Source organism: Ipomoea nil, unplaced genomic scaffold, assembly GCF_001879475.1.
Source record: "Ipomoea nil cultivar Tokyo-kokei standard unplaced genomic scaffold, Asagao_1.1 scaffold2036, whole genome shotgun sequence".
NCBI classification, from domain to species: Eukaryota; Viridiplantae; Streptophyta; class Magnoliopsida; order Solanales; family Convolvulaceae; genus Ipomoea; species Ipomoea nil.
This window is the reverse complement of record NW_017618464.1, coordinates 4651087-4669281: the sequence shown is the minus strand read 5'-3', so window position 1 is coordinate 4669281 and position 18195 is coordinate 4651087. Positions and strand designations below refer to the sequence as shown.

Genomic DNA, 18195 nt, shown 5'->3' with positions numbered 1-18195 from the left:
ACAATAATTGGTTGAAATTATAAAATAGAATGTTTGAATTAAAAAAAAAAAAAACAAACACTAAAATGGATTGGTAATGTCGGTAACGAAATGATCTTAATAACTAAAATGTCAAAAATTAAATGAAACAAAATTAATTAACATAAGAGTCAAATGATATAATGACAACAAGTACTTAGAAGAGAAATAAGAACATATCTCAATCTTATATTCAGAAAAATTAAACAGATCAGATCAATTTTTTTTTTTTTTTAAATATGATGACATTTTCGTAATTATTATCAACTTTACTATACAAACTTGAATATTAAAATATGCAATTCTCTGACTTTTTCAGGAGATGGATCAAGTAAGAATCACATGCTCAGGAGAGGAATGTGAACCTATGGCAGTTGTCCATCTGTCCAGATCTAACGAATTAGAAATGTTTTTTTTTTTTTTTTAAATATGGTGAAATTTTTTTAAATAGTTTCATAGAGTGCATCTAAGTACAAGTAAAATGTATCAAAAGTGCAAGTAAAATGTATTACGAGTGCAACAATATAATATAAACCGAGCAAAAAATGTAAATTAATTGCACTATTAAATGAAAATGATTGCACTTTTTAAGTGATTTTTCTTACACACTTGCACTTTTAACACATTTTACTTGGCACAAGTGTCAAATAGGCCCTTCTACTATTGCGAAGTGCTCAATTTTCACCACGAACTAAATTAAGTGTCAAATAGGTTCATCTACAAGTTAAATTTGTTCAATTGACCTTTTTTACAGGTTAATAACAAGTTACCTATTTAATTATTAAAATAAATAAATAAATAAAATAAAAAAGAATACAGCCCCCGGTTGTCCTCGCCGGACAGCCGGTAGCTGCCATCTAACCGAACAACCACGGCTATCTAATATGAGGTCCAGAGGTCCAGATCTGGACCTCATGTTTGAAGTCCAGACCTCAAACGGCCTGGCTGTCTGGGGACGGTCATGGCTGTCTGAGTGAAGTGATCATTATCAAATTACGTGAAAATGCACAACTATAGCATAGGAACTAATTCGATGCAGGTTTACACATTTAAGCAGACATATTCAAATATCTTTATATCGACTGAGTGGAGAGAGCATTGTCAAATAAAGGAAAAATTCACAACTATTACATAGTAACCGCTCTGTTATTTGAGTTAATTTCAGAAGAAATCAAAACCTGAGTTCCCTTGGTTTTGATTAGAAGCTCCTTCTGAGCAGAGAATGCATCCTTTACAATCTTGGTAGTATCCAAAACTTGTCCTCCAATCTTCTCAGCAGCACTCGACAGCCTCCCGACGCACTGCGAAATCAGATCTTCGAATGGAACGACCGATGGATCCGACGCCGCCGCACTAACGTCAACCTCACGCGAAGTTCCATGGCCAAATTAAATCCGCCGGTGGACAGCGTCTCTAGTCGAGCTACCGCCGACTCCAACCGCTGTATCAATTTTTTTTTTTTAATAATAATTTTTAAATTATTTTGAAATTATTTTTTTAATAATTGAATTGGTAACCTGCAAAAAAAAAAGTTAATTACATTGTAGTATAGAACCTACTGAAACACAAAGAACCAATAACGCCTCCACTGAGGCTCGAAATCATAATCTTCCAAATGGAAGTCCAACCCGGGTACCATTAGACCACATAGTCCTAGTACATTTCTCCCCATTTTACTTATACCAAAGTTTAAGTTTTTTTTTTTTTTTTTAAATCAAGACATGTGGCCTAATAGTACCCGGGTTGAACTTTCATTTGGAAAGTTGTGAGTTCGAGCCTCAGTAGAGGCGTTATGAAAGTATATGAACAGATAAAAAAAAAAAAAATTCACATCTGAATAGACAATAAATTGTGATTAGTTCTCATTCCTCTCCTAGACGCGCTCATATATATATATATATATATATTCGGACTCTTATGAGATATTACAAATTATGAAAGTTAGTAACATTTATAAAATTGGCCTACCTTTTTTTTTTTTTTTTTTTTTTTTTTTTTTTTTTAACAATTGATCATTCAATTTAATAAGAGATTGGTCCACACTTCTCATCGAAAAGTTAATTTATGAGTTAATACCCAAAATCGTCCTCGACTATAGTGGTTTTTCTCAATTTCGTCCTAAATGACTTTGGTGACCTAATATCGTCCCAGACTTTTGTGTTTCGCTCAATTTCGTCCTCCATTTGTTATTCCGTCAAATTGGTGTTAAATAAAGGGACAATTCAGTAATGTCAATATTGATCTCTCTTTACTTTCAACTTGTGAAGTGCGAAATTCATCTTTCTTGTACGAATTACACCCAGAATTACTCCCGGACCTGCAAATCAAATTTTATATTCGCAGTTTTAGGAGTAATTCTGGGAGTAATTCGTAAAAAAAAGGGATTTCGCAGTTCACATGTCTATGAGTAAAGAGATGTCAATATTAAAATTACTTAATTGTCTATTTATTTAACACCAAATGGACAGAATAACAAATGATGGACTAAATTGAGCAAAAGCACAAAAGTCTGGGACTAAATTGCGCGAAACACAAAAGTCTGGGACGATATTAGGTCACCAAAGTCGTTTAGGACGAAATTGAGAAAAACCACTATAGTCGAGGACGATTTTAGGTATTAACTCGTTAATTTATATTTGATTCTAATTCTATATACTTTAGAGTCGCAAATTATTTTGTGTACCTGGGTCCAAATGTTCACAATTTACATTTTAAAAATTCATAATTTGTATACTGCGAATACATAATGTTGACATATATGTAGTTGATTACCTTGTTTTCTATTCTCAAGTTTCTTTCAAATACTGCAATCACGCAATATTAACATATTATGATTTGATGACCTTGTATTGTATTCACAAATTTCTTTCTACAGCTGTTATGCTTTTTGACTTAGAAACACATTTATATTCTAGAAGTTCACAATTCTAATACTAAAAATACACAATTTATACGTCGTTTAGAATCAGGGTCTACTTTGCAAGGTGGACCCTGGTCCATGGTATAACAACTCATTTAGAGCAATAGTTATGCTGTGCATCCGTATGCACCATGCATGGTGTATACGGATGTCAAAACGATGTCGTTTTATTAAAAAACGCGCGTCTCCCCTTTAAAAAAAATTCAGGTTCGATTCCCAGCAACAACATTATATTGTTCATTCATTCTGGAATTTTAGTTCATAGATTATGGAATTATAGTTCATTGATTATGGAATTATAGTTCATCGATTATGGAATTGTAGTTCATCGATTCTGAAATTTTAGTTTATAGATTATGGAATTTTAGTTCATTCATTCTGGAATTTTTAATTCATAGATTAGATTATGGAATTATAGTTCATCGATTATGGAATTTTAGTTCATATGTTGTTGTTGGGAATCGAATCTGATTTTTTTTTTTAAGGGGAGACGCGCGTTTTATTAAAACGACGTCGTTTTTGCATTGCATGGTGCATACGGATTTTCACAGCATAATTTGCCCCTTTAGAGTTTAGACTTCATTATTGGATCCGTTTTTGAATTGGGCTAATCTTAATTTATTTGGGCTCATGAAAATTGTTTCTCTAAAGCCCAAATAGCTCTCCCATTTTTAACCTGTGTGTTTCCCAGTAAGGGTGTGTTTGGAAACCTGAAAAATGAGTTCTGGAAATCATTTTCCAAGTTTCCATTGTTTGGATGTGCCTGGAAAATCAAGTCAACGGAAATCATTTTCCGTTGACTTTGGAAAATACGCTTGTTTTGGAGGAAAATGACTTCCCCTTTTTTTGGGGGGAAGTCATTTTCCAACTTTTACACCAACATCACACCACCACCACCTCACTACCACCATCACCACCACTACTGCTGCCGCCACCACCACTATACCACCGCAACCACCGCCACCACACCACCACCACCACACCACCACCAACATCATATCACCGCAACCACTACCACCACCACCACCGTTGCCACCACCACCACCACCACCATACCACCGCCACCACACCACCACCACACCACCACACCACCGCCGCCACCACCACCACGACCATACCACCGCAATCACCGTCGTCGCCACCACCACCACCACTACCACCACCGCCACCACCACCGCCGCCACCACCACCACCACCGCCGTCACCACCACCACCACCATCACACCACCGCCGTCGCCACCACCACGACCATACCACCGCCGCCACCACCACCACCATACCACCGCAACCACCGCAACCACCGCAACCACCATCATACCACCGCAACCACTGTCACCGTCACCACCACCACCACCACCACCATACCACCGCAACCACCATCACCGCCACCACACCACCACCATCACCACCACTGCCATACCACCACCAGTTATTATTATTATTATTATTATTATTATTATTATTATTATTATTATTATATAACAAATAACACCACTACCACTACATCACCACCACCACCATAATATTTTTGATATATTATTAGTTATTTTTTATTATATTTAAAATTATTATTATATTATTATATATTATTATACATGTTGTAATATTCTAAATAAAATAATTAAAATGTTTAATTATACAATTTTACTCATTTTCCAGAAAATGAACCAAACACACAAAAACTGTTTTCCAGAGTGCAACCAAACACTGGAAAGGAAAATGTTTTCCAGAAAATGACTTATTTTCCAGAAAACATTTTCCATAAGTCATTTTCTTGCTTTCCAAACGGACCCTAAATATCAGAGGCTCTGCAAATTTCAGGCTTCACTTCATCTAGTTATGGTTTGTCAGCTGCACCCATAAAATTTCTATCTTTTTCACTTTTCTTTTTCTCAGTCGGAATTAGGATTTTTTTTTTTTTTTTTTTTCCATTCTGAATCATATATATGCAGCAGTTTGGTATATGAAGTTTCGTATGGACATGATGAAGACTGGCAGACTGCACAGGGCAAGGATAATTGGGACACACCTTTATTCATTTGTTTGTATATATATATTTATATATAGCAGCTAATATATTGATGGATACATACAAGAATTTTTGCATTATTGCTTTAAGCAGGGAATGACAATCTGGAAAAAAGGTTGATGTGCTGATGAGTGATGATGAGTGGATGGAATTTGGTTTAAGCATCTAGGTAGGGATATAAGGAAAGCCAAGATACAAAATTTTAGAAAAATGCACAAATATAATTAAAAGGTACATAAATGCACAAATATAATTAAAAGGTACATAATATGTATAATTATTGGATTATTAGCCTCATGCATGTCATTTGATCTAGTTGATGGGGTGGACCAAAATTATTAGGACTAAAAAAGGATCACTTGGTTGAGCCCTAGATCGATTTATGCTTGAGTTAGCATGCATTGATTGAGATTGGAATCTTTTTATTCTCGAGTGATCTTGCTATGAGACAAAAGTCGTTATTACTCAACTCAAAAGAATTAGTTTCAACCATTCAAGATTCTTACTTATAATCCATCTTTTATATATATGAAATATATATGGCATGACCTACACATGTGAAACCAGGGGCGAAGCTACACTAGGAACAGTGGAGCAGCTGCTCCCACTCACCCCACCCCACCCCATATATAGCCCTTATATATATATATATATATATATATATATAAATACTAGATTATTGTATGAAAAATAATCTAAATCATAAAGAAGCTGTTAAAAAAAGCCAAACAGAAGGAATTAAAGAAGCAGTTAAAAAATAACGCTTTGCCAACTCATCCAACATATCTATTGTTTATTTTTATCTGTTTTGATATATTTATATCTAAAACATGTATATATATATAAAATCTAGAAGTGGGTAAAAAATGGTTAATTTGCTCCCCACCTGATTGGATCCCCCTAAGCTTTAATCATAGTCATGTCAATGGACCAAATCTAGGAACATCTGGTGTCCCTTGTCCCTCTACTCCTTGAAAAGCTAAAGACTTCTTGGAGATATTGTTTGATTTGAAGGAGATTGTCCACATTAGACCAACAGTTCTTTAAGGATCCTGTTTGATTCCCTCAACCAGTTGTTACACTGTTCCCTCATGTTATCAAAAACTTTATTCACTCCATGTCTTTGTCACCCAAATTAATTTTTTAAAGGTCCATGCAAGTCTTGTACCCTAAGTCATGTTGCACATGGTTTCATATTTATTTATTCAAGTTTAATTTTAATGTTACAACCTTGATTCTGCAATTGTAAGTGTAAAATGATTGTTTTATAGAATATATATGTTCCAACACAACCTTATATATATATCTTTCCTAGGAGATCAGATGATGTCTCCTTGAAATCTCCATACATTTCTGCTTCTACAATGTAATGCTAATAACATGTTTTTGTCCCTTAGTATACCTTCACCAATAACTATGAAACATGATTGTCCTTTTAGGATTATGTGTTTTGAAGAGGAAGACATGGGACTGGTGGTCATTTACCCATTTTGCTGCTATTATATATGCTCTTATGTTATGTGATATGGTGAAGTCTAATGTTTTGATTTTCATTAGAGAAACGAAATGGAAAACAGGAAATGGCGGGGATCAGTTGGGGGCATAGTTGAGGCCCCCATGGAAGAGGTCTGGAAAATGGTGTCAAAAAGCAGCAAGCTTTGTGAATGGATGCCAATGGTGGAAAAGTGCACAGATTTGGCCGGAGAAGAAGGCGTTCCAGGCCACACCCGCCTAGTCTCGGGGTTCATGTTCCCACAGGAGAATGGAGACCGGTCATGGATCAAGGAGAGACTGGTTTTCATGGACGCTGCGTCGCATAGTTACTCTTACAGAATGGAGGCAAGCAATGTGGGACTTGATGGATCTGTGAATTCACTGAAATTGTTGGAATATGATGAGGGTTCCACTCTGGTTGACTGGAGATTTGAGATGGATCCTCTTGAAGGCTCCTCTGAGGACACAATCATGGATTTCTTGGGATTTCTTTACAAGTCTTGCATTCATAGGATCAAAGCTGCTATAGAGCTTTCCCAGCTGGGAAAGTCCTCCCAGGAAATTCAAGATTTTGATTGACTGATAGATATCCAAGCATATTGTCAAAAAATTGTTTAAAGACCTATATTCATGATACACACACACATATATATAATATACAAGGCTTCTGTTTTCCATTCCCAATCATTGTTTTTACTGCATGATGATGTTCTAAGCTAAAAATGCTACAGTGACTAATAGTTGGTTTGAACGATCACCTTAAAGTCTCTAACTGAAAATCGAATCTGAGGGATTATTGAGAGACCTTGACTAATAAAAGGAGATGAAGACCCCTCATTGTGGAGATTCGAATTCCACTAGAAACTTGAGGGTCATTGGAGGTCTTGAGCGATCAGAGGTGTCCAGTTTGGGATTCGAATTCCTCGAAAACTTTGGGGTCATTGTGAGACCTTGCTCGATCATAGGAGATGAAGACCCCAGTGTGGGGATTTGAATCTTACTGAGAACCTGAAGGATTATTGGAAGACCTTAACCGATTAGAAAAGATAAGACTTGAAGAAAATGTTGTAGCTGCCCAGTTCTTGATTTCTGAGGAAAGTTGTGCAGGAGCTATGTTAAATTTTGCTGTTTATATAAGGTTATTTTGATGGATAAAGCTTGTGCAGAAAGCAGTCAGAAAATTCCTACTGTGGTTTTAAAATCATTGTAATAAATTCAAAGAAACAATATATCTCCAATCAGAAGTGGACACCTTTTTGCTGTCAGTATCATGCTTTTTCTTCTCATTCTGCGATCAATCTTGATATACTTCCACTGCCAATGTCACAGTTCTTGCTTTTCTGCCCCTCCACCCCCCTCCCCCCTAATTTAATACCCTTCTTCTTCTTCTTCTTCATACCACCTTGACATTTTCTCTCTTTCCTCTCCTCCATTTCCTTCAAAGAATCACCAAACACCCTTCCACCATTCCACAATCTCTCAACTTTCTGTAGGTTTTGCTTCCTTTCCTGCATCTGTTTTCATCTTCTTTGGGAGGGAATAGGGTTTATAGTTCAACAGGAACTCAATTTGCTTTTTCTGATGCTCTACAAGATTCTTTTGATCCCATAAAGGTGAGTTCTTTTTCATCTCTGGATCAGTTAGTATTATGTTATTTCCCAGAATATTTCTGGGAATTTGTAGAAAAGTATGATCTTTCTTCCACACATCTCCATCATCAGCACATAATGTGTTTGTAGAATCTCCCCAGAGGGATTGAAGTGCTTTTTATTTTTTGGTGGAATTCAGGTATGGAGACATTGATGCTGCCAAATTCAAGCTGGTTGATGCAACCAGGCAGGAGAACAAGATGGACCAAAGAAGAAAACAAGATGTTTGAGAGTGCCCTTGCAATGATTGATGAGAGAACTCCAGACAGATGGGTGAGAGTTGCTCATATGGTGCCTGGGAAGTCAGTGTCTGATGTGATCAACCGGTTCCAGGAACTGGCTGCAGATGTTAGCAATATCGAGGCTGGACTGGTCCCGGTCCCCGGCTACTTAGCCTCCTCTTTCCCGGTGGAATTGGTCGATGATCATCGCGGGTTTGCAGGCTTCAGGAAGAGAGGGAGAGGCTGTGATCAAGAAAGGAAGAAAGGTGTGCCATGGACAGAGGAAGAACACAGGTGAATAATTCTCTTCTGCAAATCTTGGAATGATTTTAGCTAGTTTGATTACAAGATATGGTCATTGATGATTAGATCAATACATATATATGCTTAGATTGATTAGCCCTTTTAAGGGTACTGCATATATAGACAGTATAATTCACAGAAATTGCAGGTGAACTGCATATATCAGATCAAGAAAGATTCTGGTTTTGAATGGATATCTGTTGTTTCCATTTGTTCTTGACATTGTGGCTGTTTTCTTTAGGCGATTCTTGATGGGTCTTGACAAGTATGGAAAGGGGGACTGGAGGAACATCTCGCGAAACTACGTGATCTCCAAGACGCCTACTCAAGTTGCAAGCCATGCTCAGAAGTACTTCCTGAGGCAGCTTTCAGGCAGCAAAGATAAGAGGAGGCCAAGCATTCATGACATCACAACATTCAATCTCGCGGATCCCAACAATCCTTCCGAGGCTAAAAAGTCCGTTTCGGATGAGAAGAGTATTCGTGGAACTCTGGTGCCAAAGACAATTGCAGGCACACCCGAACTGGAAAGCTGGAATTTCCCAGATGATGGAGTGGCTTCCATGTTTCGTGCACCTGCTGATAGTTCTTTCGTGGCGTATCCATCACTGCAGGTCGGATATGCCAAGTTTGGACTCGAGATCAACCCGACGAGGTACCAAACTCTAAGGGGGTGAAGCACCACCAGCTAGCGTTTAGCGTGATCATTGGATTCGAATGCTGATCTGATCCAGTTTTCTGTTGAATTGCCTGTTGTGAAGCTAATGTTCTTGCACAGTAGAACTGGTTCAGCTGAGTTCCTCTGTCATGCTTTGATGGCTTGTAAATGGAAATAGTCTCTATGTTTAGTGAAACCATTTGATCTCAAAGGATTGCCAATAAAGTCACCTTCAATTTCATTACTCAGTTGTCCCATTGCAGCATTAAGGGCTAAAGAATTTTACATTAGTTTACACAAAATCTTTACCTGCATTTTCTTCTCTCATGGTTTAGAGTCTGGTATATTAGATATGAATGCATGCGGGGACAACCAAGCCAAGTTGGTTAGATTGTTGACATGGTAACCACAAGGTTTCAAGTTCAATTCCTAGAGGGAGCAGTCTATTGGTCTCCTTATTTTGAGCAAGTCAATTATAGACAACCTAGACTGATTTATCTCAATCTTTTGTCGGTTAGGGTCATAACTCATAAGACAGGGTTTACTCAGTTTGACAGCCCACAACCTAGAATAGGAAGAGGGTGGGGTTTATCTAGTAACAACTAATCATAACTCGAAAATTTTGAGGTGTTTATTAGCATCGTGTTGATTTGCACGCAATGTCTTAGAATTTGTTCGGAATAATAATAAGAGTTAATACCTAAAATGGTCCCTCGACTATGCCATAATTACCAATTTGGTCCTCAACTACCATTCTTATCCAATTAAGTCCTCAATTATGTAACTTTTACTCAATTAAGTCCTCAACTATACAATTTTTACCCAATTTAGTCCTCAACTATACAATTCTTACCCAATTTAATCTTCTGTATTAATTTGACTGTTTGTTGACTGTCAAAAGTCGGGATAAAATTATAATTTTACAAGATTTCTCCTTCCTCTCCATTTAGCAGCGCCAAACCATGCAGCAATACACTTCGATCAGATTTCGATCGTCAAAAAATCGTTGGAAATCAAATTCATGGGCTATCCGATGCATAACCACTACTTCGATACTGACAGGTTTAGAACCCAACCGGAGCTTATTGCTACATGGTTTGGCGCTGCTAAATGAGGAGGAAGGAGAAAACTTGTAAAATTACAACTTTATTTCCACTTTTGACAGTCAACAAACAGTCAAATTGACAAAGGACTAAATTGGGTAAAAATTGTATAGTTGAGGACTTAATTGGATAAGAATGATAGTCGAGGACTAAATTGGTAATTACGACATAATCGAGGGACTATTTTGGGTATTAACTCTAATAATAATAAGGGAAAATGGTCAAATAGACCCATGAACATTACTCAAGAAGTCAATTAGGGAGTGTTATGCTGTGCAAACGTGCGCACCATGCAAGGTGCACACAGAATTGGATCCATAATTTCTATACTATAGATCCATAATTTATATACTATAGATTCATAATTTCTATACTGTAGATTCATAATTTCTATACTGTATAGTTATCAAATTATGAACATATAGTTCAGTGATTTGTGAATACAGAGTTCAACAATTGGGAATATGAACATTGAAAATTATGAACATAGAGTTTTGTAATTGTGAATATAGAGTTCAATAATCACGAATCTATAGTATAGACATTATGGATCTACAGCATAATTTACCGTCAATTAGACCCTTAAACTTTCAAATGTTGTAATTAAGCCCTTAAGCATATTATTTTAGAGCATTGAGGCCCAAAAATCGGTTGGTGACCTATAATTACATGTCACTAGGGTTCCGGTGAACCTCCAGCGAGATTCCAACAAAAAAACACCGGCGAAATGGTCGCCGATGTCGTTTGGTTGCCTTCTCCGACGTAGGAGAATGCAGACCAACTGGTTTGGTATGCCTTCTCCAGTCGCCGAAGAAGGCAACCAATTCAAACGACATCGGCGACTGTTTCACCGGTGTTTTTTGCCGAAATATGGTCAGAATTTTGCCGGGACACTACAGATCACCAATTGATTTTTGAGCCTCAATGTTCTAAAATAATATGTTTAAGGACTTAATTGTACATTTTAAAGTTTAAAGGCTTAATTGATTTTTTGAATAATGTTAAGGGTCCTATTTGACACTTTCCCTAATAATAATAATCAATCGTTATATCGTGCACCAGGGCGCACATAGCACTGTGCACCCCGCGCCTTCGATCCCAAAACGACGTTGTTTTGTTAAGTTGTTTTAAAAAAAAATTCTTTGTTTGGAATGCACATAAACTCATAACATAATACACATAATCTAACATAATACATAATACGCAAAAACTCTTAACATAATACACATAAACTTTTAACTGAATACACATAATGGGGTTGGTTAACATAATACACATAAACTCATAACACAATACACATAAAATTTTAACTGAATACACATAATGAGGTTTGGTCTGTTCAGATGGATAGAGTGATGTCAGCATGAAACGCGCGCGTTTTGTGCATGGGCGCACATTGCTATGTATGTCGTGGTGCACGGTATAAATTGCCAATAATAATTGAAGAATAAATTTGGGAATTTTCTTTAACCTACTTTAAGCTGCCATGTCACTTTGAACAAGTGATTGCATTAGCTGACTCAAGCTTTCATGTCACCATGCACTATTTCAGATTCTCCTATCTTTTATTGTCATTTCACCCATCCTTTTAACAATGCATGCTTTCCGCCATTCCAAGATTAGGGTAATATGCTTTTTCCTTTCCCTAATTATAACTATTCAATTTGGCAAAGTTGACTCAAGTTTGATACCCATCACTCTTACAAGTTACAACCACCAAACCACTCCCGAGAATCCTATCTTTAATTCAGATCTATATAAAGATACATGCTCATACTTTAAGAAAAAAAATTCAAGGTTCGATTCTTAAACTAATTTATTTCTTATTTTTGTTTAAAATGATCACAGTAAATTTCGAGCCCGAATCATCAACTGGTAGGTGGAGAGGTAAACTTTTTTGCAGCCATGTCAAGTAACCTTTTGGAAAAAGATGAGTGAAAATTTAATTTATACTTTAAGCTTTTGTGCAATGTGGGATATGATGCATGAGATGGGCCACCAATTGTATTGTGGTTCCATAAGACCAAACCAAATTAAACCAATTTCACCCTCCACTTTCTTATTCACAACTTTGATCAACATTTTTTGAGTGGATTTCAGTCCTCTTCCATGGATGATTGTGGGATTGAAGGTTCTAGGAAGAGAGGGATTAAAGAAATCTTGCGTTTATTGATCACTTTTTTAACCAGAGATAAAGGTGGTTGGAAAATATAACCGTACCTCCATCAAATTAAAGATGTCGGAAAATTTTGAAACTAACCTTTGAAAAAATCTACTTTAATTTCCGACCACATTTGGAAGAGGTTTGGATCGGAGCAGCTATGGTGGCTTAGCTTCTGTAGTGTTTCGGGCACTTCTTTCATGGCGTATCCATCAGAGGTGTTGAATGCTAAGGGGGTTATGGAGCATCAGTGCCGTTTTTTAGTTTTTTGTGGCCCTGTGCTCCTAAATAAATGAGGCCCTACGGTCTCTATCAAAAGTATAAGCGCAATATTTAAAATCAATATCGTTAAATATATGATTTTTATTTATATATGATTTTCAATATAAAGAAGAAAAATTCAAACAACTTTATTTATTATAAATAAAATTCTAACATAATGCAAATTAGAGATCTTTTATTTAAAAACAGATGTTCTTCTAGCATTCTTTGATGCAAATTCATCAATCAACTCTTCATAATCTACTTTATCCAAAAGATCATTTTCAATAGATATCATTGCTAATCCGTTAAGCCGTTCTTGTGACATTGTAGAGCGTAAGTAGGACTTCAACAATTTCAACTTGGAAAAACTTCTTTCTGCAGATGCAACAGTAACAGGAATAGTTAATAAAATTCTGTATGCAATAACTGCATTAGGATAACAATCAAACAATTCCAAATCTTTCAAAATTTCAATGGGTCCTAGTTTTTCATTAACATACAACTCTCTTCTTAGTTTTAACTCCACATACAACTCATCTCCATTAATATCCGAATGTCCATTATGCTTAAGAGAATTTTCAAGACGACTACAGGAAGACTTCAAACTCATATCATCTAAAGAACTTAACCTGTCAGAATTAAACAAGAAACCAAATATTTTCTCATACTCTTGAAATTGCTCAAACCTACTTTTAAGAGAAACAACAGCTTGATCAACAATGAAAAAAAAATAATTAACTCTAAATGAATCTTCTGCAGATAATGAAACTTCTAATGATGCATTTGAATTTTCATCGAATTGTTTTTTTCTACGGATTTCACGTCTCTTAGGAAAAACGGGGTCTATATCCATTTTAATAGCAATTTCCTTAGCAGAATCCAAGGCATCATTAAAACCACTTTCTCTATATTTCTCAAAAAAAGAAATCAATTCCTCAATTTTTTCGAAAGCAACATCAATAAGCATGTCTTTGGATTGCAAGTACTTGCTAACAAAATTAATACGATACAATATATGAAACCATATTACTATAGCCACCAAAAATTCAAAATCACCAAGTTCATTTGTTGCTAGAGATTTAGCTTCACTTCTTACTAAGGAATCACTATCAACATCTGCAACTTGGAGTAAAGCCTCTCGTATTTCTACCATTTGAAATCTTATGGCTTGAACACTCTCAACACGACTCTCCCAACGAGTGGAAGATAATGACTTAAGAGTTAAACCATGTACATTATCTTTCAAAATACCCCATCTCTTGGTAGATTTTGCAAAAATTGTATATATACGTTGTATGACTCCAAAAAAATCTTTTGCTTTACTACAAGCATTTGCCATATCACATAAAACTAAATTAAGACTATGACAACCACATGGAGTATAAAAAGCTCTAGGATTTTCATCTAAAAGTCTTTTTTGCACACCTTGATGTTTACCCTTCATATTTGACCCATTATCATAACCTTGTCCACGTATATCAAAAATATTAAGATTAAGAAGATGCAATTCATTTTGCAAAGTACTAAAAAGACCTAGTCCAGTTGAATCATTCACATTCAAAAATCCTAAAAAAGACTCCTCAATATTAACTTGATGTGTAGAGACATCAACATATCTTATTATTAATGACATTTGTTCATTGTGGCTAATATCAGGAGTACAATCAAGTATTACAGAAAAGTATTTTGCTTGCTTTATTTTTTTTAATATTTCAGATTTCATCGAGGAAGCAAGCAAAGATATTAATTCATTTTGAATGCTATGACCAAGATAATGAAAGTAAATTTCTTCATTTTTAATACGCCTAACATGTTCTTGGATAATAGGGTCAAATTCGGCCACCATCTCAACTAAGCCTAAAAAATTTCCATTGCCATTTTGATACAATTTTTCATTAGTACCCCGAAAGGCTAAATTACGTTTGCCAAGAAACTTAACAAAAGAAATAATTCTTAACAAAACTCTTTTCCAATGATCTTTCTCCTTTTTAATTAATCCTTGAGCAACTTTGTCAATGGTTTGATTTTTCTTAAACCTTTGACGCAAATCATACCAAGTCGTCATATTTTTAATATGCTCCATACATGTCTCATGTTCTCTAAGTCTTTCACCAATATGAGCCCAATCATTGAAACCTTCATTTGTTAATTGACCTCTACCAATACCATTTTTAAAGATTTTGCAACAAAAACAAAAAACTCTATCAAGCTCTTTTGAGTAAACTAACCATTCTCTATCACATTTTTCGCCATTTGATAAGACCCTAGTATACAAATTTGCATTAAATTGCCTAGAAAACTTATCTTTAGGACCTTTTACAATAGAATTATCTCTCTTAGGACCATTGATTACTAATAAATCAATCATTTTCGAATCAAGTCCATCCCAATTTCTTGGATCAAAAATATCACAATTGTTAGTTTCATATAAAGCATCTGCATCATCATCATTGTTGGGTGAATTATTCATTTTTTCATTCTCTACTTGATCAATATTTTCAATATTAATATGCACATTGTTACCATTTTCAACATTAGTATCATGATTATCCACATTGTTTTCATTATCAACATCAACACCAACATTTGGATTTTCAGAAAAAATTTGTGGTGTTTTAATTATAAACTTATCTAATGCTCCTCTTTGTAATTGTTGTAACTCTTCATTTTTTTTTTGTTTCTTACGTTTTTCATAACCAGATTCATATTTCCTAATGCCGGGAGCCATAATATGCAATTCACAGATTCAGCAATTGAAATCAAAGTTATCAAACAACAATATTCTAACAAAGAGGCAAGGAGCAATCACATTACACATATAACATATAAAATTAAAAATTAAAAATTTAAAGTTAAAAAGGATTGAAACAACCTGATTGAAAAGTCCTTATTTTTTGTTTATTGTCTTGGTCGGTTACTGCCTTACTGCCGTCACGCCGACCAGCACAGCAGCACTCCCGCCTCTCCCCGTCTCCCGGTAACAAGCCAACACCGAGTACACCGCCACAGAATCTATAATATCTACAACAAGACTTGCAAAAAGTGCCAAAATGCATAATAAATTTGATTAAAACAATTTTTCAAAAAAAAAATGATTAAAACAATTTTTCAAAAAAAAAAATTGATTAAAACAAAACGCAGAATAAATTTATTATGATTGCTGAGTTGCTTACCAGTGAGTCAGTGACCAGAAGGGGCAGAACCGCATAAGGAAGAAGGCAAGAAGCCAGAACTCCAGAGTCCAGAGTCCAGAAAAGCGCAGAATCCAATAAGTCCAGAGTCCAGAGTTCGTATTGCCTTGCCGGCGTGATAACTATTAACTAATAATGATATATATGATTTAAAAACAAAGATGCAAATAAGGAGGAAACGCCCAGGTTTAAGATTGAAGACTTCACCGCTTCCAGTCTTCCCGATTCCGTATTTCCGTGAATCCGTGCAGAATTGTCGAAGAAGACTAGAAGAATAAGAAGAGTAGAAGACTAAGATGAAATTCGTGGAGTGTGCAGCCTTTGCCGGAAACGCAGAAGTGTGGACGTCGAAGAAGACTAGAAGAGTAGAAGACTAAGATGAATTGAACTCTGAATCTCTGAACTTATTCCTCTCAATCCTCTACGGCCCTGCCAATCATGAATCGGCAAAGAAGACAAAGAAACATCGGGAAACAACATTATTGATTACTCAATTAATTCTTTCATAAATTTTAATTAACGTTGGAGAAAACTGATCGGTTTAATTGTAAAAAAAAAAAAAAAAAATTTGTTTAATTAACGGAGAAAACTGATCAGTTTATTCCTCAGAATTTTTTTTTTTAATTTGTGAGGTATATTAGGTATACTACTATACTGGGCCTCTAAAATTTGGGGGCCCTCTAAAACTGGGGGCCCTGTGCGGTAGCCCAGCTTGCACAGCCCCAAATCCGGCCCTGTGGAGCATATGCTTCAGCTGCTTGAAGATATTTAAACTGTAGAATTATTATTGGTGCTTGTAAATGTTTAGTGAAATAATTTCATCTCAAAAGGATTGTGTAATGAAGCCCGCACCGGCTTAGCTACTGGTTTAGTATTTGAGAGAAAAGACTAAAGTTCGAATTTTGGTCAGTGTGGGATTATGTTTAAAATAGACAGATCTTTTGTACATCTACATCGGTATTTGATGCTGTCTGTTGAGTCATTGAGTCCCCGTGATTTACATACTTCCAAATGTTTTGTCGGATCGGTGTCTTGGAGTTGGAGATTCAACCTTTTGGGAGAAGGAAGGATTGTGTAATGAAGGCACCTTGAATTTCATTTACTCATTTGTTCCTTGCATGCTAAGCTGAAAGTTAATCCAAAGTTAGCTAGTAATTAGAAGTTGTTGAATAGGTTGATATATGTGGGAAGGTATAAAAAAACATTATTATTATATTAATAATGTTGATGATATGTAAAACGATAGGTTTAATTTGATAGTGTTTAATATTTTCGGTAATCTTACCATAAATTAACAAATGATTTGGGATGAGTATTTAAGCGTGGTGAAAGTTGAGAAGTGTTTGAATGAAAACTGAAGGGGTTCTAGTCATTCGGAATGATTTACGAGCTAAGTACCATGTATCTTAGATTAATTGAGAATCTTTTTTTGATACAAATAAAAAGTATTTACACATTAAATGAAATCTAGCAATTGCGCACAAATCATTATAATTTAGACATGTACGCGTAAATGTGATAGCTAACTTGGAGTTGTAGTCTTAGAGTGAATATCAAGCTAAGAGATGCTATTAATCTATTATAATCTGCATTGGAGTTAGCTAGTGATAATCACTCAGAGCATTTCCAATAGGCATGGTTTTTTAAGGGTTTTTTGTTATATTACAAGGAAAGATGAAAGAGAACAAAAATAAAAAAAAATAAAAAAACAAAAACAAAAACAAAAACAAAAACAAAAAACAATCGTCAGAAAAAAAATATAGAAGTTTTTACACGCTGGGAGCGCAAGTTGCGCTGAACGCGCGAACATTGATCGAGCAGACATTTTCTCCATGCGGGCTCCACATGTTCAATCCAAACCACATTTCCTGCAAAGACTCATTTCTTTCTCTCTTCTCCACATAAGCATTGCTATCGTAAAAACTTAGCAAACTCCACATAAGCATTATTATCCTAAAAAATTGAACAAATTCCACCGATAGACATGCTCTTAATTAAGTTATAGTGATCCCAATCGGGTATTTGGACTTGAATGACCTTAGCATTATCGAGTGAATAAAGGTATTTATATTGAGTTTGTGATGGATGAGATAACCTATTGGCAATAACCAAGTGACTTGCAAGAGTCCAGTGATTAGAAAAAACCAAAATGAATTGATATACTTAGCCTATAACCTATTGGGT

The 18195-nt window shown here is 35.6% G+C and overlaps 3 protein-coding genes across 6 annotated transcripts; 2 read left to right on the top strand and 1 right to left on the bottom strand.

Annotated features, from left to right (window-relative positions):
• The first annotated feature begins 4740 nt into the window (after positions 1-4740).
• LOC109148062 lies at positions 4741-7727 on the top strand. Of its 4 annotated transcripts, none has more exons than XM_019295814.1 (3): positions 4741-4780; positions 4894-4979; positions 6525-7727. In XM_019295814.1, the coding sequence occupies exons 2-3, from the start codon at positions 4902-4904 to the stop codon at positions 7038-7040; spliced, it is 594 nt and encodes a 197-aa protein (XP_019151359.1). In that variant the 5' UTR covers positions 4741-4780; positions 4894-4901; the 3' UTR covers positions 7041-7727. The 4 variants fall into 4 exon arrangements, with proteins under 4 accessions (XP_019151359.1, XP_019151358.1, XP_019151360.1 ...); XM_019295813.1 differs by having other exon boundaries at positions 4891-4979; XM_019295815.1 differs by lacking the exon at positions 4741-4780 and having other exon boundaries at positions 4892-5136.
• A 125-nt stretch (positions 7728-7852) lies between these two features.
• Positions 7853-9540, top strand: LOC109148061 (transcription factor DIVARICATA-like). The gene is made up of 3 exons (XM_019295812.1): positions 7853-8074; positions 8250-8625; positions 8876-9540. Exons 2-3 carry the CDS (start codon positions 8252-8254, stop codon positions 9309-9311), a joined length of 810 nt encoding a protein of 269 aa, XP_019151357.1. The 5' UTR covers positions 7853-8074; positions 8250-8251; the 3' UTR covers positions 9312-9540.
• Positions 9541-12993: 3453 nt separating this feature from the next.
• On the bottom strand, positions 12994-15548 carry LOC109147831 (zinc finger MYM-type protein 1-like). The gene is made up of 2 exons (XM_019295488.1): positions 13776-15548; positions 12994-13733 (listed from the first exon to the last, which is right to left on the bottom strand). The coding sequence occupies exons 1-2, from the start codon at positions 15546-15548 to the stop codon at positions 13014-13016; spliced, it is 2493 nt and encodes an 830-aa protein (XP_019151033.1). The 3' UTR covers positions 12994-13013.
• Positions 15549-18195: the final 2647 nt, after the last annotated feature.